The sequence below is a fragment of the Furipterus horrens genome, unplaced genomic scaffold (assembly GCF_987537825.1).
Source record: "Furipterus horrens unplaced genomic scaffold, mFurHor1.1.pri manual_scaffold_4, whole genome shotgun sequence".
Taxonomy (NCBI): Eukaryota; Metazoa; Chordata; class Mammalia; order Chiroptera; family Furipteridae; genus Furipterus; species Furipterus horrens.
In genome coordinates, this window is record NW_028327174.1 from 40128519 (window position 1) to 40154554 (window position 26036).

The window sequence follows — 26036 nt, forward strand, 5'->3', positions numbered from 1 at the left end:
CATCATTCCACACCGGCTGCAGCACAGCCAGCGGGAGCAGGTGGAGGGAGCGAGCGAGAGGAGAGCCTGAGCGCGCGGGGTCCGGGGAGACTGCAGTGACGCTGCCCGGGAGACATGGCGGCCGGGCGCCAGTGAATAAGCAGAATACCGAGCCTCTCGCCGCCCCGGCCGCCGCAGCCAGAGCCATGCCGCACGGCCGCTGACCACACGCAGGGGCCGGCCCAGAGGACACATGCTGCAGCTGCCGCCTCGCCCCTGATCCTCTCCCCTGAATTCCCCATGTTGCATTTCACGTCAGTTTCTCGGGTGGTGTAGCTGCTGCCGCCGGAGGAGCAGCCAGGACATTGCTCTGCTCGTTCATCCAGCACACTTTGCTTACCATTTTTTCCCCTCCCCTCCCCAGTTCCTTCTCCCTTTACCCTGCCTGCTTTGCATCCGTCTCCCTCTCCTGTGACCCCCTCCTGCCTCCATCTACCGGGGCTATGGCCGCAGAAGAGGTATTGCAGACTGTGGACCATTATAAGGCTGAGATAGAGAGGCTGAGCAAGGAGCTCACAGAGACGACCCACGAGAAGATCCAGGCTGCTGAGTACGGGCTGGTGGTCCTGGAAGAGAAACTGACCCTCAAGCAGCAGTATGACGAGCTGGAGGCTGAGTATGACAGCCTCAAACAGGAGCTGGAGCAGCTGAAAGAGGTGAGTTGCCTGTCACCTCATCCCTCCCGGGCCCCGGTGCCCCACCTCCAGTGCCCCCTCATCATTTATGAAGAAATCGGAAAAGATGCTATTGAAAGGATTGTTTCTTCATCTTAGAGCCCTTTGTTGATAAGGGAAGATTGAAAGAGTCCATTGTTTTTCCCCACAAGGGAAAAATTGCCCAGGGAATGAATGTATAAACTGGAATTTGGGAGGCAGTGGCTGTGGGGGAGGGAGACTCGTGAGTCTTAAAGTCTCAGCATTCCAAGGCGACATTCAGCTGAGTTGGAATGTATTCATTAAACTTTACAAAACAGCTGTTCTTGCAAACCGAGGTTTCAGTGACAATCCCGTAGTCCACAAAGGTGATGGGTAGATATTTGTGGAGGACCCACAGTTTCAGGATATGGAATCTGTGGTACCTGAGCCTTCTGCTGAATGTAACCACTCCTTGAGGAGAGAGGGAAGTGTTGGAACACCCGCCCCGCCAATCCATCTGACAAAGGCTGGGCAGTCTTCATTCTCCTTGGCTTTACTTTTTCTTGTCATCGGGCTGCCGGAGAAAAACAACTGTGCTGGGTGATCCCGCTGCCTTCATTTCACCTGAGTGAGGCAGGCTGGGCCATGCACAAGTCTTATAAGGTCACCCTGACCAGGGAAAATTAACTCCCTTACAAATGGTCTGAAGAATGGTACAGATCAAATAGTGTGGGTAGATCTGCACTTCAAATAAAGCTCTTCTCTTTGAAATTACTATTTATAAAACTAGAATATCACAAATGGACACTTGTCCTCTTTAGTCTTTTGGTATTTATTTGGCTTCTTTTAAAGACTGGCTAATATACTGGAAGAGAATAATAAGCTTTGATTTTGTATCAACACTCGTAAGACTACATATTGTTGAAGGAACTCAAGTCTGTTTTATTCCCTTCCTGAGGCACTATGGGTAGCAAGTAACTGGTTATAAATTGAAATGTACACACTGCTTTTCTGTGTGACAAGTCTTTATTTTTAGGTGCATATTGGCATTTTAAATCTTAATTCTAATTTTGCATATAATATAAAAAATGTTTTTCTTACAATTCTTTTTTTGGGGGAGAGGGCAACTTGTTTTGTGTTATTACAGTTTAGAACATTTATGACATAATTAATTTGCTTTTTAATTTAGCATATAATATTGTAAGCATTTATACTTTCAGGTACATCTTATTTTTTTCTTATGCCTAAATGCCAAAAAAATAAATGTGGTAAAAATTCTACCATGAAATCTGATGTTTGTGTATCAGGCTGTAAATTTCTAGTTCATGTTTCTCTTACCATGGACATTTCTGTTCTTAACAACAGCTAGACTTAGTGGTATATTCCAATTTAGATTAAGTCTTAGGCTGATATGTTTATATTCAGTGATGCTAAATCTTGTGAAGTCAGGAAACAGGATGATGATTGTAATTCTCAGAGATGTTTTGATGTTGTCTACACCTGTCATCATTATTTTGCCAAGACAAGGAAGTGCAAACTCAGCAGTGTCAAGCCATCACCTTCTTGCTAAAGGAGGTACACTTAATTCAGTGAAATGGAGTATAACTGACCTTCCTGCTCGATTCAAACAACCTTTCTAGGGTTTTTGTTTTTGTTTTTCTGTGTCATTGTACTGACTGTGCATAGTAAACCTTAATGCAGTTGTCTTTTGCCTTTACTAGACCATGAGCGAGCTCTTAGGCAAAGAATCTATCTGAACTTACTTGGCTTCTCAAGTCTTTAACACAAAGCCTAGCACAGTGAGTGTGGAATAAATATTTTATGAAAGGATAAATTTATACTGGAAGAAGATACCTTTATCAAGCATTCACTAGTTGATATTAGCGCCAGAGAAAGCCTAAGAAAATTAGGAAGTATAGAAAGTGACTAGTATTAAAAATCTATTTTCTTAGCAATCGTGGGAAAAATGAGAAAACAATGTTTTGTAGGAATAGTATAACACTGGTTTCTTAATACAGAATAATGCAAATATCAATTATCATTTTTTTCTGTAAAATTTTGAGGCATATTTTGTTCTATATACCATGAGGTTAATAAGAATTTATCAGGCCCTGGCTGGCATGGCTCAGTAGATTGAGCACCGGCCTGCAAACCAAAAGGTCACAGGTTTGATTCCAGTCAGGGCTCATGCCTGGGTTGCGGGCCAGATCCTCAGTTGGGGACATGTGAGAGGCAACCAGTTGATGTATCTCTCACCTATCAATATCTATCTCTCTTTCTCCCTCTCTTCTCCTCTCTAAAAAATAAATAAATCTTTGAAAAAAGATTTTATCAGGAGGATTTTTACCAGTGATAATTGTTTACATATGTATTTTGAGTTTCATTTAGCATAAATATTATTCAGTTTTAGGTTCCTAGTGACTGGTTTATACATTTATATAAAAATATATTTTAGGGTAATAAAATAATTATTATACTTGATTACTTGATAATGAGACCTGTTTTTTTAATCCTTTAACCATAATATATACTTTAGTTGGGAGTATTGTTTAAATGAGCTAAATCAGTATAATAATGTTTTCTGTTTAAAAAGTAAATCCAAAATAATTGTGCAAATTAAGATACTCCAGTGATGATAGCATATAGAAGTCATTTTTGAAAACAATGCTTTGTGAGTGCTCTAATTTTTCAAAAGGGAGTTTTGTTCATTTTCAGTTATATACAGCAAATTATGTTGTCGTATTATATCTATAAAGCCAAGTATAAAATAAATCTTTGGCTTAATTCTAGGCTCTTTCAACAAGTATGATTCATTTAAAAATAATTGGACCAGCTTATGAGAATGTCAACAGAAAAGTACTGTACTAAGTCCAAGTTGGACATTAGTAATTTGCAGCATAGCAACATGGCTCAGTCTTTATAGGTCGTTTTGTTTTTGCGAGTCAGCACCCAGCAATCTTGCTGCCTTCCTTCCCACGCTACGTACTGCTAGGGTAATGCAAGTGGGCAATGTTGCCTGAATATGTACAAAATCAAGATGATGTAGTCTGTAATTTTTTCCCTAGTCATGTCTTTTCTCAGTCCAGATTGCTTTTTGGATTAGCCTGATATTTAGGGCTTTGCCCTGTGCCTACATGACTGCTGTAATTCTATTCTCGAAATAATACACTTCAAAGAAAAGTACTTAGGATCTGAAAAAAGGATGGCTTCTGACATCATCATGTTCTCCTTTTCATTATACTTGGGCATCAGTACAAAGCAACATGTTCACCAGAATACTTGACCATGGTTTGATTTCACAAATAATACTTGCTTTTCAGTGACCTGAGGGGCACCCCTGCCTAATTATGTCCTGGCTGATTTTATGTTTGGGATGTACATAAATCAACACTGTCTGTCCCCAGACAAAATTAGTATTTAAAGAAGAGCCATGATTCTAAGATAATTTGAAAACTAAAAATATGCATGCTTTAAAAAGACCTGTAAAATTTAAATTTAAGGTTTTTTTTTTTTAAACTTAATAGGTAGTTGAAATTTTAAATGCAGGAAAGTTTAAAAAGATTCCCTAAGAGACGAATAAGTGTTTCTGGTAGCATTTTAGAAAACATACCCACGTGACAACTTCAGAGAAGTTTTGCAGTTAGGTTACAGTAGACTGTGGACTCGGAATCTTCAACTCATTTTTCTCAACCCTGATACCAAGGGTAGACACCTGCTGAAGAAGCACTTTAGGGCATTGAACAGCTTCTCCTGGAGCCAACTTTCTGTGTTGTTTTTTTTCAGAGCCAGAGTGAAATCATTTAAGAAATAAACATTTAACTTACTTTTAGAGATTGTCACATTAGGGGCTTGATGAAAGACATTTAGTTACATGGCTTTATCTTTAAAGAACTATTTTCCCCCTTCAGATGCTTAGAAAGATTGTTAGCTTATTTTATGTCTGTAAATTTTAATCATGAAGTCATTTGGGGGTAAAAACAAAAACAAAAAAACCCCATATTTTTTCCAGTCTATGAATAAACAGAGGACGTTAATTATTTACCTAAGGTAATATTTTTCTGTTATTGTTTTTAAAGAATAAATATTTATATTTATTATTCCATTTATTATCAAATTAATTAAAACATTAAAATATATCAATATAAGCTTTGGGAAACTGTAAATAACTTAAACAAACATAATCACTTTCAATCACATCTCTTTATTTTAATTCAATTGCTTTACCTTGCATTATCCCTTTCTTTAAAAAAAATTTTTTTAAATGACTGATTTTAGAGAGAGAGAAAGAGAAACATTAATTTGTTGTTCCACCTATTCATGCATTCATCTTTTACTCCTGTATGTGCCCTGACGGAGATCGAGCCTGCAACCTTTGTTGTATGAGGATGGCACTCCAACCAACCAAGCCACCCAGCCAGGCCCACCCCTTCTTTTTATTCCAATCAACATTTCATCTCTGGCAAAGTTATTTCTCAGATATCATTTAGCAAGATCTTACAGTCTTTACCAAGAGTGCATGAGCAGGTACAGCAGCCATGGTTTGAAAATTTTTTCAGGATTCCATGCTTACAACATTTCATGCCCTGTTGTCCCCTTAAGTACACTTGTACTTTATGGATATTTCATTGTAGGTTGAAAATAGGATATTTACTTGCATGTTGAAATATATAATAAAGGACTTTCTCACACATAAGTTTATACACATAAATCTGGCTTTAAAGGAGAGGAGGACGTGAAGAGATGCATAGTCTTACTATTAAATAATATATCATTTTAAAGGAAAGGCAGGTGGCAGGAAATGAAAGCGGGACAGTGGCAGTGGCCACATTGTGTCTTGGTAATGGGCAAATATTAGAAGTTAGCGAAAGGAGACACTTAGTAACTGTGCTTGGTGCCTTCTGTCATATCTCATTTAATCTTCAAAGTAACTCAAGAGATTTATTGCCCATTTTCACAGATAAGAAAATAATAAAAACAATAAAGCATTGAACGATGTACAAAACTCCATTTAGGGACTCTGCATGTCTTCTCTCAAATTCTTGTAATACCCTTTTACAAGGTAGATATCACTTTAGTTAAACAGAAGAGGAAAGTACAGAGGTCTTAGGTTAAGTATTCTTCTCAAGGATGCAAAGCTAAGTGATGAAACCTGGTTTTGAAAGAAGCCCACTTTAAAAAAAAAGTTTTGTTTACTTATTTATTTATTTTTTAAATATGTTTTATTGATTATGCTGTTACAGTTGTCCCAATTTCTTTCCCCCCTGCTCCCCTCCACCCAGTGACCCCCCTCCCTCCAGTTGTCCCCCCCTTTTAGTCCATGTCCATTGGTTGTGCATATAGTTCTTCTCAACCTCTTCCTGTCTACTCCACTCCCTCCTACTATGCTTCTTAATTCCTGCATCATCTCCTCCCTTTTCCCCCTTCCCCCTCTCCACTGACCTCCCCCCAATATGTTCCCCATACCTATAATTCTTTTTCCACTCGCGTTGCCTACTTTGTTTGCCTTTGTTTCAATTCCCTAGTTTCTGTTGTTGGTTGTTGTGATACAGTTTTCATTTTAATGTTCATAGCTATGATCCTCCTTCTAAACCAGTCCCTTTAACATCTCATATAACAGTGGTTTGGATCCGATGAACTCCTTCAGTTTTACTTTGTCCTGGAAGCACTTTCTCTGCCCTTCTATTCTGAATGACAGTTTCGCTGGATAGAGTATTCGTGGCTGTAGGTTTTTGATTTTCATTACTTTGAATATTTCTTGCCTGCAGGGTCTCCTTTGAGAAATCAGCTGATAGTCTAATTGGGACCCCTTTGTACATAATTATTTTCTTCTCTCTTGCTGCTTTTAAGATTCTCTCTTTATCTTTAATTTTTGACATTTTGATTATAATGTGTCTTGGTGTGGTTCTCCCTGAGTCCAGCTTTTCTGGAACTCTCTGTGCTTCCTGGATCTGTAAGTCTGTTTCCTTCACCAAGTTAGGGAAGTTCTGCTTCATTATTTTTTCACATAATTTTTCAATTTCTAGTTCTTTTTCTTCACCTTCTGGCAATCCTATAATTCGAATGTTTGTTCGCTTATAGCTGTCCCAGAGGTTTCTGATCTTCCTCATATTCCTCACTTTTTGTTTCCTCTTTCTGCACTGGTTGACTGTTTGTTCCTTCCCTATGTTCTGATTTGTTGATTTGATCTCTGGTTTTTGTTTCCTCACCATTTGTCTCGTATGTGTTTTCCATTCATTTCAGCAGGGCTAGCCTTTATTTCTTCCCCGTTGTGTTCAATATCTTTTGTTAATTCTGTAAGCTGCATTATGACTATAGCTCTGAACTGAGCCTCAGAAAGTTTTTCTATTTGTTCATCGGTTAATTCCTTTATCTACTTTTTTGTTAGGTTCATGACTGGTATTTCAATCATTATTCCTGCTATCCTGACCATTTTCGTTTATCTTTCCTTCTTGGGCAGGGCTGTCACACCTCCTACACTATCGGGTGCAGCTCCCTGAACACTCGTCACAACCTGGCGACCTTTTTCACCACACTGTGGTGCTTTGTGTGGGGGCGGAGGTCCAAGATGGATTCCTGTCGTTACTCTCTGCTGAGAGACTGGGAGCCTCCATCCCCATGCCCTCTGGGCCTCACTGTCCAAGGCAGTGGGGGTGTCTGCCTTCCCCAGTGTTAGAATCACGAGCTGATGGGTCTCGACTGCAGCCGGGATTGCTCCCCTGGCATTTCTCGCCGCTATCCCTGCTGCTATCACCGCCAGCACAGCCCAACCTTTCCGTCCTGGTTTCGCCCCTCCTACCCGTCTGGATGAGCACCACTGGTTTATAACTTCATATGTTGGACTTCCATGTAGTTTTATTTTCTGGAATTTCTGGTTGTTTTTGGTTCTGAGGTAGTTGTATTCCTTCTTAGTTGTGGAGGGAGACAGAGAGTGTCAGTCTAAGCCTCCATCTTGGCCGGAAGTCCTGAAAGTTTTGTTTATTTTTATAGAGAGGGAAAGGGAGGGAGAAAGAGAGGGAAAGAAACATTGATCAGTTCTGTTGCCTTTCCCATGCCCTCATCAGGGAACCTTACCCAGTTGCCTCTCACATAACCCTCACTGGGGGACGTAACCTGTAACCCAGGCATGTTCCCTGACTTGAGAATCAAACTGGCGATCTTTCACTTTGCAGGATGATGCCAAACCCACTGAGCCACACCAGTCAGGGCAAGAAGCCCACTTTCTTATCTCTGCAGGGTGTGGAACACCTCGGTCACAGTGCAATGTAGAAGGTCATGGTGGTATTTACAGAGGGTGGATTGGAGCTGTGCAGGGGCAGTAGGGATAGGAGGAGTGAGCAAACCTAGGAGGTGGGGGGTGGAACTCAGTGCTGGATGTGACGGGAAATGAAAAGTGAGGCAAAGAATCGAGTTGAGAGTCTCAGGATGGTTAGAATGCAGTGTCATTCACAAAGGAAGGTCCATTGGCTTAGAGCAATTTTAGAGAATATGTAAAGTTGATGGCCAAATTATGTGAGTCCTTGTAATTCATCTTTTCTTTGAGGGGTGGCATACATTGTATGAGGAATTCAAATACTCAACTCTCAATAAAACAAATGAATAATCTATGTAATTGGTTGCCCAAACCTAATTTCCAGAATATGGAATAATAATTTAACTACATTTTCACTAACTAGTTGAGATTGCATTCTGAATTAGGAGAAGTGCAAACTAATAAACAGTGGGCAGAGAAGCTGGGTTGGACTTCCAGGGCAGCCTCAGTGGAAAACTAGCCTGTGATGACCTCTCTGGCCAGGGGGGCTGGGAGGAACAGTGCACGTCCCTCACTGATTGGTACTTGGAATTCCATTAGCGCTTTTAAGGGTTTAAAAAAAATTTTTTTTATCATAAGAATTTAGTTGCTCTTTAAAAATTCCAGTTGTGTAATTATGACAGCTATGGCAATAATCCAAGTTAGATAAAATCATATACAAATTAATAGATTCCTCTTCCTCTCCTCCTAAATCTATCTGTATTGCCAATACTTAGTGAGTATTCTCTTATACTTGTTTTAGATATTGTTAAACATATGAATTAGTATGCGGGGTTTTTTGTTGTTCTTGTTTCTCTGTTTTTGTGCAAGTGGGATCATGTCGTACATATTGTAACAGAACACTTGGGCTGCTCCCATTGAAACAGAACCCACGGGCTGTTTAGTTAGGGGCCCGATTGCCCACCACCAGAATTATAACTCTTAATACCAGAGTTTGGTGAAAAGAAAAAGAATTGTTTATTTACACATAGCCCTGCCTCCCTCTCCCAGACCTGGCCAGTCTTAGGAAAGTCAGAAACACCGTTTCCCTACTTCCTAGGCACAGTTCAGCTTTACCAGTAGCTGCCGATCACTCAGTTCTGATTGGGGAGGTCCTTTCTGTGCTGTGGTGCCCTCCAGCTCTCAATGCAGAACCGCCTGGATTCTCAGCCTCCTTGTAAACTGCCTTCTTCCTGTATACAGGGCCGATGTCCTCTCCTTCTCAAAGCAGCCTGGCAAGAGCTTCTTCTTTAAGCAGCCTGGAGACCCCTTCTCCAAGCCACATGGAGGGAGCCCACAAGAGCCAGAGAGTGAGGGCGTGAGGGCCAGAGAGAGCCTGAGAGAGAGAGAGCCTCCTAGAGCCAGAGCCAGCCCAAAATGTCTGCAGCTGCTTCTCTTCCTCCTCCCTGCCTCCTCTCTCCCCCTGCGTCCTCTCTCTCCCTCACTGCGTCCTCTCTTGCAGTGGGTGTTGCAAACAGTCCTGACCATTCACAGAACCCTACCTAGGCTCTGTCTGCTTCTTCGTACAAGCCCACAGTCCAAGATCCCTCCCATCTTCCTGAGTCTTGGAAGTAAAGTGGATCTTTGCAACAATGTTTCCAGCCACTAGCTCCAGGCATGCCAGGGCATCCTGAAAGCTGCTCCCTGCTCCCTATCTCCCAGCCACAAACTCTGGGGTTTGTTTTTGGACTCCCCTGTTTCTGTAACAATTTGACCCTGCAGCCTGGTGTTTTTCATTTCCTAGTATGTACTTTTAAAATGCAGTCATTTCTAGGACAGAACTGTATTTTTAAAGTCCTTATATTTAAAGTGGGAAGAACATGGGTCTGATTAGGGAAGAAGACCAGCGAACCTCAGGGGTGTGGGTGCTGGTAGAGGTGCAGGTAGGTGGACCACGTTCTGCCTCAAGGGTAGCTTGGGGGTAAGTGATAGACAACAAGTGTAGGTGTGTTTAAAAGAAACTGATGGAATTTGTTTGGTTGCCCCCCAGCAGACCTGTGTGATAATACCAAGGAAAAAGATGGAAAGCTTTGTGGGTGAAAGTTTTGTGGGTGAGTTAGCAGTGAATTTGATTCCTTGTCTTTTTGGCTGGGGTCAGCTATGTGTATCAGCATAATAGGTGGCAGGTTTCCATGGCCAAGAAGAGCCTGTCCAGCAGTGTGGCCACATCCTGTCCATACTGGGTTTTGGCGAGAAGCCAGGATGATTCAGATAATTGGGGCTCATTACGTCATCCCATAGTTGCCCTGGGATGGTTGAGTTTTAAGATAGCTCTTATATAGCACCTCAGATTGAGTGTGTTATGCAGGCAAGAGGGAGAAGAGGATACAAGACAGGAAAAATGTTCCATAAGTGTTCTTCCTTGTGGCAGTTGAGACCTTTTCCTCCTGGAGTTTAATTACCTTGTCTATAAAATTAAGGCTTTGAAATAGATAATCTCTGTGATTTCTATCAGCTCTAAACTTCTGTAATGCTGTGTTTTAAAGTAACTTAGTCTACTTACTGATTTACCTGTCCTTTTCAAATTTATTCTACTTTTTATAAAGTACGGATTACTTTTGTTTAATTGCAATAATTTTCACCTAGCCTTTAGGGATGTTCATCAACTGTTTTCTCTGTTTTTCCTCCTATCTGTTCCCACTCTGGACACTCACCTCTAGCCAGGAAAATGCACCTTCCATCTGTTTTTACACTTGTACTGTACCTGTACCCTTCCATTGTTTTCCTCCCCAAACAATGTATCGTTCTCGTGCCCTTTGAACACCTGGTCCGAGCTCATTTTCCTTCTGCATTCACTTTTCCCTTCTAATCAGGTCTATACTGTTGTAGAACTGATCCATTGAGTTTCTTTTTTTTAATTTTTAAAATTGATTTATTTTTTAAAATTTATTTGTTTGTTTATTTATTTTTAAAGAGTGGGGAAAGGAGAAAGAGAGGGAGAGAAACATCACTGTGTGGTTGCTTCTTACTCGCGCCCCCAACTGGGGACCTGATGTGCAACCTAGTCATGTGCCCTGACTGGGAATCGAACCAGCGACACTTGGCTCGCAGGCAGACGCTCAATCCACTGAACCATAGCAGCTAGGGCCATTGAGTTAGTTTTCATTGACATTTTTGTACTTGGCTTCGTAGAGCAGAACAAGGCTCACTGGGTCCCTGGGAGCCAAATTTTGGATCAAAATAGAGAACTAACAGGTACAGCTTCCTAAGGCTGGAATGAAGCAGCCTTCCTTAGGAAGTCATGAGTTCTCTGTCACCAAAAAATGTTTAAGGAGATTCTAGCCAATCACTTGCTGGGAATACTGTCCTGGAAGGTTTATGCTTGGAAAGGCGTTTATATTAAATGATCTTGAAGACACTCCTCCTAGTCTGAATATTTTTGACCTTATTCCAGTTGTTCCAAGTAATCTCATATGTTTCTGTTGTTTTATAGTCTCTTCCCCCACCACCAAGTCAGTGTTGCTAACATGATTAAAATTTTGTTTTCATGTTTAGCATTTCAGAGTATTTAGGACTTTTGAACATTTAGAATGTTTTTAAAGTATATTGGAAGTTTATCATCATTTTTGATCTACGTTTTGCTTGATTTTCAGAAGAAAACTGATGTGTAATAGAAAAGCTTGAAGTAACTACATCTGTAAATTTTGGAAAGTTTCAGTGAAACTATACATTTAAAAAATATTTTATTTATTCTTAGAGTTAGGGGAAGAGAGGGAGGAAGAGAGGGAGAGAAACATCCGTGTGCGAGAGAAAGAAATGCCCATCTTGCATGCTCCCAACTGGGGACAGGGCCTGCAACTCAGGCATATGCCCTGATCTGGAATCGAACCAGCAACCTTTAGCTTTGCAAAACGACCCTCAACCGAGCCATGCCAGTCAGGGCTTGCCAATATGAGCTTTTAATTTTTGCTTTAGATTACCCATTGTTTCTTGTTCTTTTTCATTTATTGATTCAAAAGTTTGTATTTAGTGGCTACTGTCTTGAGCACTCTGCCACTTACTGGAGATACAATGTTGAACAAGACACACAGGATGGAGCTGCCTGAATAGAGCTTATGTTGCAGACCTGGGAGATACTCAGCAAGCACACACACGCTCTTCAGATGTGAGAATTGGCATGGGTGAACAGACTGAGACTGGCTGGGGAAAGCGCCATCAGAAAAGTCACTCTCAGGGGGTGATATTGGAACTCAGACCTGAATGATGAGAAGTCATTTTTAAAAAGAGGGGCAAGTGCAAAGATCTTAGAACTCTGTAGTTGTTAGGGGGAAATGATGGGTTACCATGCCCTGTCACGATAACCATTCATATTTGAAAAATGACCATCTATAAAATAGTATATTGACTTCAGAGTTTTTGAATGAGGCTTTGTGTCTCAACATTGGAAGTGTTTGAGCAGAGCCTCCATACCCTGCTGAGGGTTTCTTTTAGAAGAGGTAGATCAGAAGCAGTGACTCTAGGATCACCTGGGTGACATAAAAACACTGCTCCCTGGATCCTACTCTGGGACGGTTCAAACCAAGGCATGAGATGGAGCTGGCGCTTCAGTATGTTAGCCCTCCTCTGCTCATAGGTGCAGCCAGGGTTGAGAGCCTCTTTCTCAGAAACTGCTAACTCTAGGAGTAAGTAACTCCATAGGGATGGAAGTGTCTGTTAAGAAAAGCTGGGGGGTTATCAGCTAATATGTAAACATTAATTGTACCGTCCTTTTACTTCTCTGTTTTCTGGAAATGAAGGCTCTGCCATGGCTTTCTGAAAACTAACAAACATCATCAAAAACTACATTACACAGTTACGATGTATGTTACATTAGAGTGTATTAACTTTTCTATCCTCAGAGTTGTTTAAAGTTTCTTTTTAAAGTTAGTTGTCTCCTTTGTTGTGTCCATTTTGTTTTTGTTCGGTTTGCAGTTGTTTATGCCAACTCGACAAGTTTAGAAATAGAATATTAAAAAAGAATTGCTCTTTAATTTCTGGGGTTACGAATTTTCCATTTTTGTTTTGGTTTACACATTCTTACCGTTTTAAAACATTTTATGGAGAAACAGCAATCCTCTAAAATGGAATATTTAACGGATATGTTTCTATATTTAAATTTAGAATTGAGAGTAAGAAACCTGTTTACATTTATGGCAAGTACACGATAACAGTAGCAATTTCCTTAAGGATGTTGTTGCAGTTTGGCTCGGGTCTGTAATAGACTGTTCAGAATGATGGGTCTTTGTTTTTCTCTTGTATACTGCAGACTAATGTGGAATCAAATGCCACTGCTGAAGGGCCCTTAGCCATCAGTTTTTGAAACTGAAATAGGTTTATATTATACTGTAGATGTGCCTTGTTGATAAACCTCACTGACTGCCATTTCCTAGATGGTTTTAGGAGATTTTTTGAAGTTGACCTTGGTGTTAGGTAACTAGATGGAGACAGGATGAGCTGAATCTTGTACACGACTTCCTTTGTTGAGCTCAAGATACCATCATCTTGCAGATTATCTCTTTGGCATACACAACCATTTCCCCCCTTTAAGTCACAGTCCAGCTTTCTTTATGCTAATGTTACGTACACAGAGCCTTGACACTCAAAACCTCAAGAAAAGGTCAGTAGGAGGGGAAAACAATAATTAGAGAAAAGGGCAATAATATAATGTATTTGAAAACCAATTATAGATACTTCTTGAATTTTGAAAACCAATTGTAAGTATCGTTTGACTCTTTGGATTTTTTTTTTTTTTGAATTGATAAGGTTCTTAATTAGTGTTAGCAATTCAGAATTAACTACAGTTTAACGATCTGGTTCTAATGATCTACACAATAAGCAGATTTTCTTTTTATTAATGTTTCAAAATAATTTAGAACTAGAACCTTCAAAGAGTTCTTAGGTCTCAGGTCCTCTATGTTAATCACTGCAGTTATTTCCAATCAAGTTTTAAGTGCTTTTTTTTTTTCATTTTAGTGAAATAAATAATATACCTTTGCAAATCACACTGAATTGTTTAGAATAACGTGAGCTATTGTTTGCTAAAATTTAGACCAGAGCCTCAAAACTACAATGAATGTATCAGACAATGGTCGCAGTAAGACGTGTCAGGAAAAGGCAACAAAAAGAACTCAAGACCAATAAGATTTTAGTTATCATGATTTAATTCCAAGTGACAAAATTTTAAGTTGCATTTTAATTTGTGATGCCAGTGTGATTAGAAATTAGGGAAATGGACAGCAAGGTAAATACTGCGAGCAGACAGGTCATTGCCTGAAGCTAAATAGGGGTTCATTGATTCTTCCCTTCAATATTATATATTTAGTGCCTCCTGTGTGTTAGGCACAGATCTGGGTGCTGCGGATACAGCAGAGAACAAACCCAGTAGAAATCTCCATGTTCATGAATCTCACATTCTGCATGGGTGAGATGTTGGGGGGGCATTGAGGAAGAGAGACAGTAAATAGATTGAATACGTAAAATAGAATGTTAGATGGTTCTAAATAGGAAAAGGGAGCTGGCCTGTGAAGTGGGGAAAGGTTGCTATTTTCAATAGAGTAGTCAGTGAAAATCTCCTTTAGAGGGGTGGTGAAGAGGCTGCCTGGCTGGAGGAGATTCAATGAGGGGGTGAATAGAAAATAAGGTCAGAGGGGGCAGTGGGGGTCAAATAATGAAGCAACTTATAGGTTGTTACCAGAACTTTAGGTTTTGCTCTGAGCAAGGTGGGAAACTTTTGGAGGATTTTGAGCAAAGGAATCACAATGTTTTGCAGTTTACTTCCCACATTGAGATAACCTGTACCAGGTCTATCCTGAAAAAGTGCAGTTATTGTTAATGTAATAAGAATGGTTTGTGCGACATTGATGTAACCTGGCAGCCAAGGAGAGTGGACTGGAATTCCCATGTGTGAACAATGACAACTTCCCTGTACTAGTCAGTGCGGGGTGGTAGTGTGACAGAACCCCTGGGCTGTCCAGATTGAAACAGAACCCATGGGCTGTTCAGTTATTAGGGGCCCGAATGCCTGCTGCCAGAAGCATAAGTCTCAATACCAGAGTTTAGTGAAAAGAAAAAGTTGTTTATTTAATAGTTATATCGATTTAGATTATTTGTGGATTTCTGCCGTTAAGTCTTATTTTCTTTAGAACACGCACAAACACATAGTTCTGCCTCCCCCTATCAAACCAGGCTAGTTTAGAAAAGTCAGAGATACAGTTTTAGCTTTACCTGCAGCTCCCAATCATTCAGTCCTGATTGGGGAGGTTTTGCCTGTGTTGTGGTGCCCTCCAGCGCTTAATGCAGAACCTCGTGGAGTTCCCGGCCTCCTTGGAAACTGCATGGAGTTCTCCCTTTCCTTTCAAAGCTGCATGGTGTTCTCTCCCTAAAAATGTCTGCAGCTTATCTTTAAATCCCTGACTGTGACGCAGTGGGCATGATAACCAGTCCTGACCATTCACAGAACCTTACACAGGCTCTGTGTGCTCTTTCAGTATCATTCCATGGTCCAAAACCCCTACCATCTTCTTGGGGCCTTGTAAGAATCAAAGCCATTTGTGTAACAAAGACACTAGACACTAGCCACTAGCCACAGGCATGTGAAGGCAGCTTAAAAAAAGCTGTTTCCCTTCCCCGTTCCCCCAACCTGCAGGCTCTGGGGATTTTTGGAGACCCCCATTCTGTAACAGTAAATGCATTGAGTGAGCACGTGTACTGTGTGGCTGTCTCATTCAAAATGACTGAGTACGTAGAGCAACAAATCTGCATCAAATTTTGCGTTAAGCTTGAACGTTCCTCCATGGAAACTATTTGGATGATTCAAAGGCTGCAGCTATGGGCAACTGGTGATTGGTAGCTTCAGCACAACATGCCTGCTCATGCATCATGTCTCATGCAGAGATTTTTGAGAAACATCAGATCAGCCAGGTGACTCAGCCCCGCACAGCCCAGATTTGGTGCTCTGTGAGTTCTGGCTTTTCCCAAAACTAAAATCACCTTTGAAAGGGAAGAGATTTAAAACCCTCGATGAGATTCAGGACAATACAACAGGGCAGCTGATGGCGATTGGGAGAACTGTGTGAGGTCCCAAGGTGCCTACTTTGAAGAGGACTGAGATGTCATTGTCCTTCTGGACAGACCCTTTATGTCAGAACTTCCTTTTCCTAGTTGTGGCTTGTCTTTTTACTCTGAGATGACCTTTGATGAAGATAACTTCATAATTTTAATTTAGCTTATTTATCATTCGTAATGTTATATTTATAGATTGGATTTTTTGATTCTTATTTAAGAAATCTTTTCGATGTCATGAAAGTATTCACCTATCTTATTTTTTGAATGTCTTATAGTTTGCCCTTTTTATTTAAATCTTTAATTCTCCCTGGAATTGATTTTTATGTTTGATGTGTGATAGATATCTAATTTAATTTTGTCCATACTTTTCACCAGAATTTTCTCCCTATAAGGGGAAAATAGAGACAGGAGAAGTCTTACTTTAATGTTTTTAAATGTGATACCTTATTGCTAAATTTTTCTTCTCCATATTGTGAATATTATAAAGAGAAAAAAGCTCAGATGTGTTGACTTGAAAATATAAACTATAAAAATAATTTTCATTGTCTGCTTTGTCATAAATCAAATTTCTATATAGGCATGGCTCTATTTCTGAACTAATCTGTTTCATTGGCTTGTTCTACTCCTGTGTAAATACCATATTGTCTTACTGTTACAGCTTTACATTATGGTCTTGATGACAGAATACTTCTCCCTCGTTTTTTCTTCTGTAGGAGTTTTCTTTGTTCCCGTTGGTTCTTTGCTTTGCTATGCTTTCAACATTGACAAGAAAGCATTAATTGAATAGGTGCAGATCACATTGTTTATTTCTGTCTCCTCAATAAGCATGAAGGAGGGGGATGTTGAGTGTCTTCTGATCGTGGTTGTCCTAGACTTTGAATAAGCAAAGGAGGCAAGCTCCAACAAGGGAACTCAATTGTCTAATTAGATGTTACCAGAAGTCTTAAATGAGATCTGTGATTTAATTCTTAATAAGTCACTTTGGAGAAAAATATCGAGGGCTTTTCATAAAGTACAGATATTGAGGGCTTTTCAAAAAATACAAGCTCTAGTTCCTAAAAGTTCCTCTTGTGGCTTTTGAGCCAGCACATGCGTAATTCTAACTTAGCATCTGAAATATCTTAATTACCTCTAGCTCTATAAAAATTCTTCCATTGATTATATTTTTCTTATCACAGTCATTGAAAAAATAAATTTCTACACTAATTCCCAGTTAACATGTCTATTTCAATATAAATAACATCATACTCCTGCGAAATTTGAAACTTCTATGGAATAAAAGGTGAAATATTGCCTAAGTAGGAATTGATTTCCTTTTGTCATTTTCCATTACATATTTCATTTGTAGTATTATGAAAAATGTGATTGTTTCTCTCCTTACTTAAAAAAATTTATTGTTATTTGTGCTCAGATAGTTTTAAACCAGTTTTTTTCTTATGTTTATAGTTTTTATTTTCAAATCAACATATTTGAGTTTTCTCTCTTTATCGCACTGACAACATGGAGAAGTTCAGCAATAAGGCGTCACGCCTAAAAACATTAAAAAATTAAGACTTCTTAAATCCCCTTTTTTCCCCTTATGCTTCTTTCTCATCTTCTTTTATCCCCTTTTCATTTTTACTCTACATGAGAATAACGAAGATTTAATGGATCATTAAAGAATAAACTCAAATTAGGAGAAAAGTACTGAGAACATTTATTAAACATGTGTGTGGAAGAAATCTCCCAAGGTAAGATATAAAACTTAGAATCAAAGGGCAGTACTGACACATTTGGTTGCATAGAAATTAAAAACAAATGTGATAGATACCTCAAACAAAAGTCAAACGCAAGCAATAATACAACATGGATGACTTATAAAAATTATTATTTCTAATGTAGAGCTCCTGTAAGTCAATTGAAAATAATAATACAATAGAAAGAAGACAAAGGCCATAAGTAGACCAACTGAAGAGGATATGCTGATAATTAATAAATATTTTTAAAATGCTCAATTTTAGTAGTTGTGAATGCAAATTAATAATAATGACTAGTTTTCATTTTTTAAAAAACAAAATTAGCCCTGGCTGGTGTGCCTCAGTGGACTGAGCACCGGCCTGCGAACCAAGGGGTTGCCAGTTTGATTCCAGTCAGGGCATATGCCTGGGTTGTGGGCCAGGTCTCCAGTTGGGGGTGCTCTAGATACAACCACATGTTGATGTTTATCTTCCTCTCTTTCTCCCTTCTTTCCCCTCTCTCTAAAAAATAAATCTTAAAAGTCTTAAAACCCAAACCAAACCAAATCAATTTAAAAATTTTAAATATTGCTGATATACAGTGTTGGAAAGTTTGTGGAAATGTGAACATTCTCATTTTTTTGTGGGAGTGTGAATTGCTGTGAGCTTTGAGAATGTGATCTGTATTAAGACAAAAAATGCCCACAAGGCTTGGGTCCCAAAATCTCCCACAAATCATAGGTAATTGTAGACTATTCCCCAAAGGGCTCCTGTCAAAGAGAAGGACTGTTTAGCATTTAATATCTATTTAGATTCTATCTAAGCATAGAATATATATCTCTGGAACATAAAAGGAATTAAATTAAACTCATTCTTATTTAACATATCTTAACAGACTTCTATATGCTTAAATAATGCTCTGTACTTTTAAATAAAATAATATTTTAAAACCTAGCTGTAATCCTACATGTCCCCATTTATCGCTTCTCCCTTAGCCCATTTCTTAGACCTGGTTTGAATTTTTGAATTAGCACTCTCAAAGTGTGATTTTTAAAAATTGTGTCAATATTTTTCACTCTTTTTGGTTTTGAAAATATTTGAGCAGTTTTGACACAGGGTGATGCTCATTATTATGGGGGTTTCTGGAGTGGCTCCTCCCACAGTAAAGGGACCACCATCCTCACGTGTGCACATTGCTGCCCCCGGAAGCAGTCCTATGGGGCTCCACTGACCATATTAGCCCAAAGAAGTACACATTTACCCTCAGGTTTACAAAAAAACACTGTGCTCATAATAAGGCCTCTCTCCCATGCTGTGACAGATTTGGTGGTGACTTGGGACATTTAAAATTTACCCTATGTCTCAGTGCTATGTAAAAATAAAAGTTATAGACTGTAAAAACAACTTTTTGAGAATTCATTGCAAAAAGGAAAAGCTGGCATAGGAAACAAATAACTAGTGTAGGGGATTAAAAAAATACTTTTTCTCTCACTTTCTAAGTTCTGTAGCAGGGCTAATAATCAAATTAACAGACAGATTAACAGGAAAAAATCAAATTAGTACATGTGCACAGGGAATTCCCATAAGCATGAAAATTCCAAAGACAGTGAGGTAAAATTGGGTATATATGTCATCTTGGACAAAGGAGAAGAGGGTGGGCGTTGTGTAAGGGTCTGAGATTTCAAAGGACTCAGGCAATTTACAGGTAGTTGAGGAAGAGTGCCACATACATAGCAGGTGAAATTTTGCTAGGCAACCCAGAAACAATGAGACACTGGAGCATCCAGTAAACATGTCCCTGCTAGATGCTTTCCTATCTGTCATACTCAGTTCAAATTAGGCTGCTAAGATGAACATCCTAAAATGTCCTTCCTGGAGTAGATATTTCCCTCTGACTTTTATGCAGGAAGCCGGGGAGGTCAAAGGTTCTTTTTGAGTCTTTTGTTTCTTAATAACCAGCTTAAAATCAATATTCCAAAAGGCAGCTTTTTGAGCCCCTTCACTAGAAATGATGGAATTAAATGGTACTGTACATTACTAGAAGTTTTTTTTCTTCATTCCTAATCTAAAATAAGAAAAGTTACCATAGACTTTTATTCATTTCATAGATGATTATTGGATACCTGCTATGTCGCAGGCATGTTGGGTGTTGAGGGTACAAATTTCTTGTCCTCAGAGGGTTGATATACCAAAATAATAAATAATTTTGCATAGTGATGTGTGCCAAAGTGTAAATAAAGCAAGGTAAAGCCTGTCCGGAATGTTAGTGGGGCAGGCTGTTTTAGAAATGGGGACCTTTCAAAGGAATGACAACCCAAGTGGTGAGAAGAAGCAACTGGGGAAAGATTTCAGTGTTCTGGGTTGAAAGTAATGGCAAATGGACAGACCTGGAGATGGGGATAAGCTTAGTGTTTGCGCAAATGGCCGGAGTATTAATGATATCCTTTTCAGTGTGAAACTGTTGAGGGACCAAGGGTCTCTCCCACTAAAGGCCAGTGGGGTCCCACTCCTCATGGTGATAACAAAACACTCACTGTACCGCGTGGTGATTATAATTAACAATCCTGTATTGTTTATTTGAAAGTTGCTAAGAGAGTAGATCTTAAAAGTTCTCATCACAAGAAAAAAAAATATGCGCTTTCCAGCCGGCGCCAAGCCATGGGCATCTCTCGGGACAACTGGCACAAGCGCCGCAAGGCCGGGGGCAAGAGGAAGCCCTACCACAAAAAGCGAAAATATGAGCTGGGACGCCCTGCTGCCAACACTAAGCTTGGCCCCCCCCCGCATACACACAGTTCGTGTGCGGGGAGGCAACAAGAAGTACCGAGCCTTGAGGCTGGACGTGGGCAACTTCTCCTGGGGCTCAGAGTGTTGTACACGGAAAACAAGGATTATTGATGTTGTCTACAATGCATCCAACAACGAACTGGTCCGCACCAAGACCCTAGTAAAGAACTGTATTATGCTCATTGACAGCACACCGTACCGGCAGTGGTACGAGTCTCACTATGCACTGCCCCTGGGCCACAAGAAAGGGGCCAAGCTGACTCCTGAAGAGGAAGAGATTTTAAACAAAAAACGATCAAAGAAAATTCAGAAGAAATATGAAAGGAAAAAGAATGCCAAAATCAGCACTCTTCTAGAGGAACAGTTCCAGCAGGGCAAGCTTCTTGCATGCATCGCTTCAAGACCAGGCCAGTGTGGCCGAGCAGACGGCTATGTGCAAGAGGGCAAGGAGCTGGAGTTCTATCTAAGGAAAATTAAGGCCAGGAAAGGCAAATAAATCCTCTTCCCTCCTTTCTTGAAAGCTCGTGCTTCAAAACAAAACAAGCTCGTTTAATAAATGTGTTCTCTGGTTAAAAAAAAAAAAAAATATATGCAACTGTATGGTGATGGATGTTAACTAAACTCATGGTAATCATTTCACAATATGTACATATATTAAATCATTGTGTTCTACACCTAAAACAAATACAATATAATATGTCAGTTAATCTCGATTTACAAAAAGAAAAGGAAAAAGAACACTCATACTTTCCAACCACACCCTCTCCCACCAGGGGGCACTGTGAGGTGGGGGGCATGTTGGAGAGGAGGATGGAGAGGTGGACAGTGACCAAGTCCTTCAGCCCTGGTAAACAGTTCGGATTTTATTTTAAGCATAACTGGCAGCCACTAGAGTGATGTGATCTGATAAATGTTTTAAAAAGATCACTTTGGCAGTTCGTTGTGTACTATGGAAAGAGTGAGCCAGGTGAGGAGGCTTTTGGCAGTAGTTCTAGTATTAGATGAGGTGGCTGGGACTGAGGGAGTATCTAATAGAAGTGACAACTGATCTGATTCAGGAAATATGTGAAAGGACTTGCTAATTAATTGAATTTGAGAGCAAATGAAAGGGAGAAATCAGGATGGCTCCTAGATTTCTCTTATAAGGGTCTAAAAAGAATATAAAAATATCATGGTAAGAAGATAAAAAGGAATAAAATAATATTTCACAATTGAAGGAATAAAATAATATCTCACAATTAAAGTTAGGAGATTAAATAGCCCATATTTATTTAAATTTAATTCTATGGATCCCAAATTTGATGCTTTGTTTTAAAAGAATTTATAAGTGTGTCTGCCAAAAGCATCTAAGAGTTGGAAAGGAGCCATACTTTGACAGAAGAACAAGCATCATCCTATAGTTATGCTCTATGATGTCATTTACTGGACTTAAGTTGGCTACATTTCATGATATACATTGAAATTATAGCCATATTTCTTAATTCCCTATTACAAAACTAAAGTGTTGTCATCTTTCTTCCTAAAAAATCAAACTAGCGATACATACTCTTAATATTCTGTGAAGCCAACCCCATCCAGTTACTAAAATGGATGTCAGTATTTTTTAATTGAATTTATTGGGGTGATATTGGTTAATAAAATTACATAGGTTTCAGATATACAAGTCTATAATACATCATCTGCATATTATGTGTTCACCACTGCAAGTCAGCTCTCCTTCCATCACCATTTGTCCCCCTTTACCCTCTTCTATGTCCACCCCCCCCTTTCCTCTGGTAAACACCATACTGTCTTCTGTGTCTCTGAGGGTTGGTTTATTTGTTTTGCTTAATCCCTTCACCTTTTTAACCCGGTCCCTCAACCGCCATCCCCTCTGACAGCTGTTTATCTGTTCTCTGTATCTATTAGTCTGTCTCTATTGTCTTTGTTGGTTTATTTTGTTTATTAGATTCCACATATACGTGAAATCATGTGGTACTTGTCTTTCTCTAACTGGCTTATTTCACTTAGCATAGTACTGTCCGTGTCTGTTCATGCTGTCACAAAAGGCAAGATTTTCTTTTTTATGGCCAACTAGTATTCCATTGTGTAGCTATACCACAGCTTTTTAAAATCTACTGAAGAGCACTTGGGCGGTTTCAAAATCTTGGTTATTGTAAATAATGCTTCAGTGAACATAGGGGTGCTTATGTTTTTTTTGAATTAGTGTTTCAGGTTTCTTCGGATATATCCCAGAAGTAGCATTGGTGGGTCATAGCAGTTCAGTTTTTAATTTTTTGAGTTAATGCCATACTGCTTTCCACAGTGGTTGCACCAGTCTGCATTCCTACCACTAGGGTTCCCTTTTCTCCACATCCTTGCCAACACTTGTTTGTTGATATATTGATGATGGCCATTTTGACAGGTGTGAGGTGATATCATTGGGGTTTTATTTTGAATTTCTCTGATGGTTACTGATGTTGAGCATCTTTTCATATATATCTATTGGTCACCTGTATGCCTTCTTTGGAGAAGTGTCTGTTCATGTCCTTCACCAATTTTTAAATTGGGTTTGTTTGTTTGTTTGGTTTTGAGTTGTGTAAGTTCTTTATATATTTTGGATAGTAACCCCTTATTAGATGTATCATTGGCAAATATATTGAACAGTTCAGTGGATTGTCTTTTCGTTTTGTTGATGATTTCCTTTTTTTAAAGATTTTATTTATTTATTTTTAGAGAGATGGGAAGAGAGAGAGAAAGAGAGGAAGAGAAACATCAATGTGCAAGAGAAACATCAATTGGTTGCCTCTCACACACCCCCAACTGGGGGCCTGGCCTGCAACTCAGGCATGTGCCCTGACCAGGAATCTAACAGGCAACCTTTTGGTTTGCAGGAGATCACCAAACCCACTGAGCCATACCAGTCAGGGCTGTTGATGGTTTCCTTTGCTGTGCAAAACCTTTTTAGTTTGATGTAATCCCATTTGTTTATTTTTTTCTTTTGTTTCCTTTGCCCAAGAAGGTAGATCAGAAAATGTCCAAGATTTTACTGCCCATGATTTCTTTTAGGATTTTTATTGTTAAGACATTGAAGTCTCAGGTGCTGACCACACAAAGAAGAATTCAACTCAGCATGGTCTAGTGTCTCCTGAGATCTCCCTTTGGATATGATGCTTGGGAAGCTAATTGGATCCTTCTCTGATGTTTCTGAAGCTGGCCACTGGGTGTGTTGCTTCTGGGACCTCTTGGGAGAGACTCTGGTATAGACCAGTATCAGACACAACCTGTGACTGGCCCTGGGCAACCTGTTTAGAGCTACAAAGTGACCCCTAGTTTGTGACTGTTTCTGCTGGGCATGGGTGTGCATAGAAAGAACAAAGCTGTGTACCAAGGCTGGCTTTTACCAGCACTGGGCCCAGGGACACGTCAGCAAAAGTTTCTAGGCATTGCAAGATCTGCCTCTGCCTGATAGCCTCAGGCACTGAAAGAGTGTCTGGCAGTACTTAAGTTGTATAAGGTAGGTTCTCAGTGAGTCACCAGGTAGGAGCGAGTGGTGGTCACCAGATTGAAGAGGTTCAAACTTGGTGCCAGTGCTGTGTCTGAGGCTACTCAGCAAATGTCCCAGTGTATACCAAATCTAGCTGCTACCTGCTGGGTGCTCGCACACCTTTGTGATGGGGCACGATCTTAGGGAGTCATTGGAATGAGGCCAGCAGAATTTTTAAGGCCCAAACAGATCAAACTTTGGTTGTATTAAGGGAGGGCTCCACTCAAGGAGATGGCATCTGTGGTGCAGGAGAGGGACTCTGCACAGGCATCCTGGCAGCTCTTTCTTCAGTTCTCTCCCCAGAGCCACAAACTCCAGTGTCTCATCATGCAATTCTAGTTTTCTCTGCCCTTCTTCTGCTGGAGCCCAGGGTGAGTGGCTGGGAACTAGATTTTGTTCCTTGGCTCTTTGAGAAGGCACCTGTGTCTCTAGTAGACCTCATCTCTCCCTGGTGGACAGAATCCCTGCCAATTTTCAAAGCCAGATGATATGTGGGCACCTCTTTCTAGCTCTGGTGCCCTGGGCTGGGGAGCCCAGTTTGAGGTTAAGACCCTTCACTCCACAGGATGAACCTTTGCAGCTGAGAGATCCCTCTGAAACTTCAGTTGTCATCTGTGGCAGTGGGGCCAGCCCTTCTCATATCTCTGCCCTTCCTGCCAATCTCAATATGGCTTCCTCTGTAAATCTTTGCTTATAAGACTTCTCTTCAGCTAGTCTTTCAGTGGTTATTCAGGTTGATTGCTCTATATTTTAGTTGTAATTCCAGTTTTGTCCTAGGAGGAGGTGAGTGTAGCTTCCACCTAATCTGTCTCCATCTTGGATTCAGTGTTAGTATTTTTGAAACCAAAGAGTTAAAATAATTATTTATAAGAAGCAATGTGTGTACTGTAGAGTAGAAACATGGAGACTGGGACATAAATATATCTTTCAATGGTAATTAAAAAATGTGACTGGTACAGATAACAGATTTCCTTCTCCTCTACAGTGGATCTTTGTTGACTCACTCACAGTGCTAGATCATGCTATAGCCCACAAGGGTCAGGGAGGCAAGTGAAGAAGTCTCCTGAAAAAGCTGATGTAATCTTGGTCTGCACTAATAGGCACTTTGTCCAGAATGTGATGTTAAATTGTCAGTCCATCCACTCCTGGAATATTGTATTGTAGGTATAATGATCCAGGGACCTATGGGTTTCAGATACAAGGATACAGAGCTCAAGTTAATATGAAGAAGGACCTTCCTTGTGGAAGTCTAAGAGCAGAGTGAGAATTAGCAGTCTTTTTGAGGAGAAACCTCCCTGTTGGGTAATGGAGATATTTAAGTAGAAGCCAAAAAGCTACTTGGTAGGGATGTTGAGGAAGTAAGTCAGGCAGTTAATGAACTTGGAACAGAGGATGTCTCCATTGCTTTCAGCACTGTGACTCTGTCATTAACTGTACCTGTCTCATAAATAGTGCAGCATTAGAATAAAGTCCTGATAACAACAGTCATACCAGTCCTGTGGTTTGTTTTGCAATGAACGCTTAGTCATTAAATTCCACAGGTAGAAAGAATTCCCGGAGATATTGGCCACCTGTCATCTAGAGCAGAGATTGCAGACTGGTATCCTGTGGGCAGAATCCAGCTGAGTGATTTAGAAACACTTACTGTAGGGAGCTGCTTTAATATTTGTTTGTTTTTGTTTTTAAAAAATCATTAGCATTTGTTTATTTACTTATTTATTTTTAGAGAGAGGGGAAAGGAGAAAGAGAGGGAGAGAAACATCACTGTGTGGTTGCCTCTTACTCGCGCTTCCAACTGGGGACCTGATGTGCAACCTAGTCATGTGCCCTGACTGGGAATCGAACCAGTGACACTTGGCTCTCAGGCTGTTTGTTTGTTTTTAAGTAAGGAGAGTCATATTTTAAAAGTCTGGATTTGAGGTCTCTTTCAGAACATTGAAAGATTTCACAAAGTGCTTGGCCTCCATTTCTGCTTGACTTTAGCGGGCTGGAACTGAGTGAGT

The 26036-nt window shown here is 40.0% G+C and overlaps 1 protein-coding gene and 1 pseudogene across 3 annotated transcripts in view; both read left to right on the top strand.

Annotated features, from left to right (window-relative positions):
• The first annotated feature begins 403 nt into the window (after positions 1 to 403).
• The window catches only part of BICD1 (BICD cargo adaptor 1), a 175546-nt gene continuing 149913 nt past the window's right edge, over positions 404 to 26036 (top strand). For all 3 annotated transcript variants that reach the window (XM_090272995.1, XM_090272993.1, XM_090272994.1), the window contains exon 1: positions 404 to 695. In XM_090272995.1, coding sequence (XP_090129121.1) covers positions 483 to 695 — 213 coding nt within the window. In that variant the 5' untranslated portion in view covers positions 404 to 482. The remainder of the gene's footprint in view (positions 696 to 26036) is intronic.
• On the top strand, positions 20364 to 21061 carry LOC150011566 (small ribosomal subunit protein eS8 pseudogene; annotated as a pseudogene).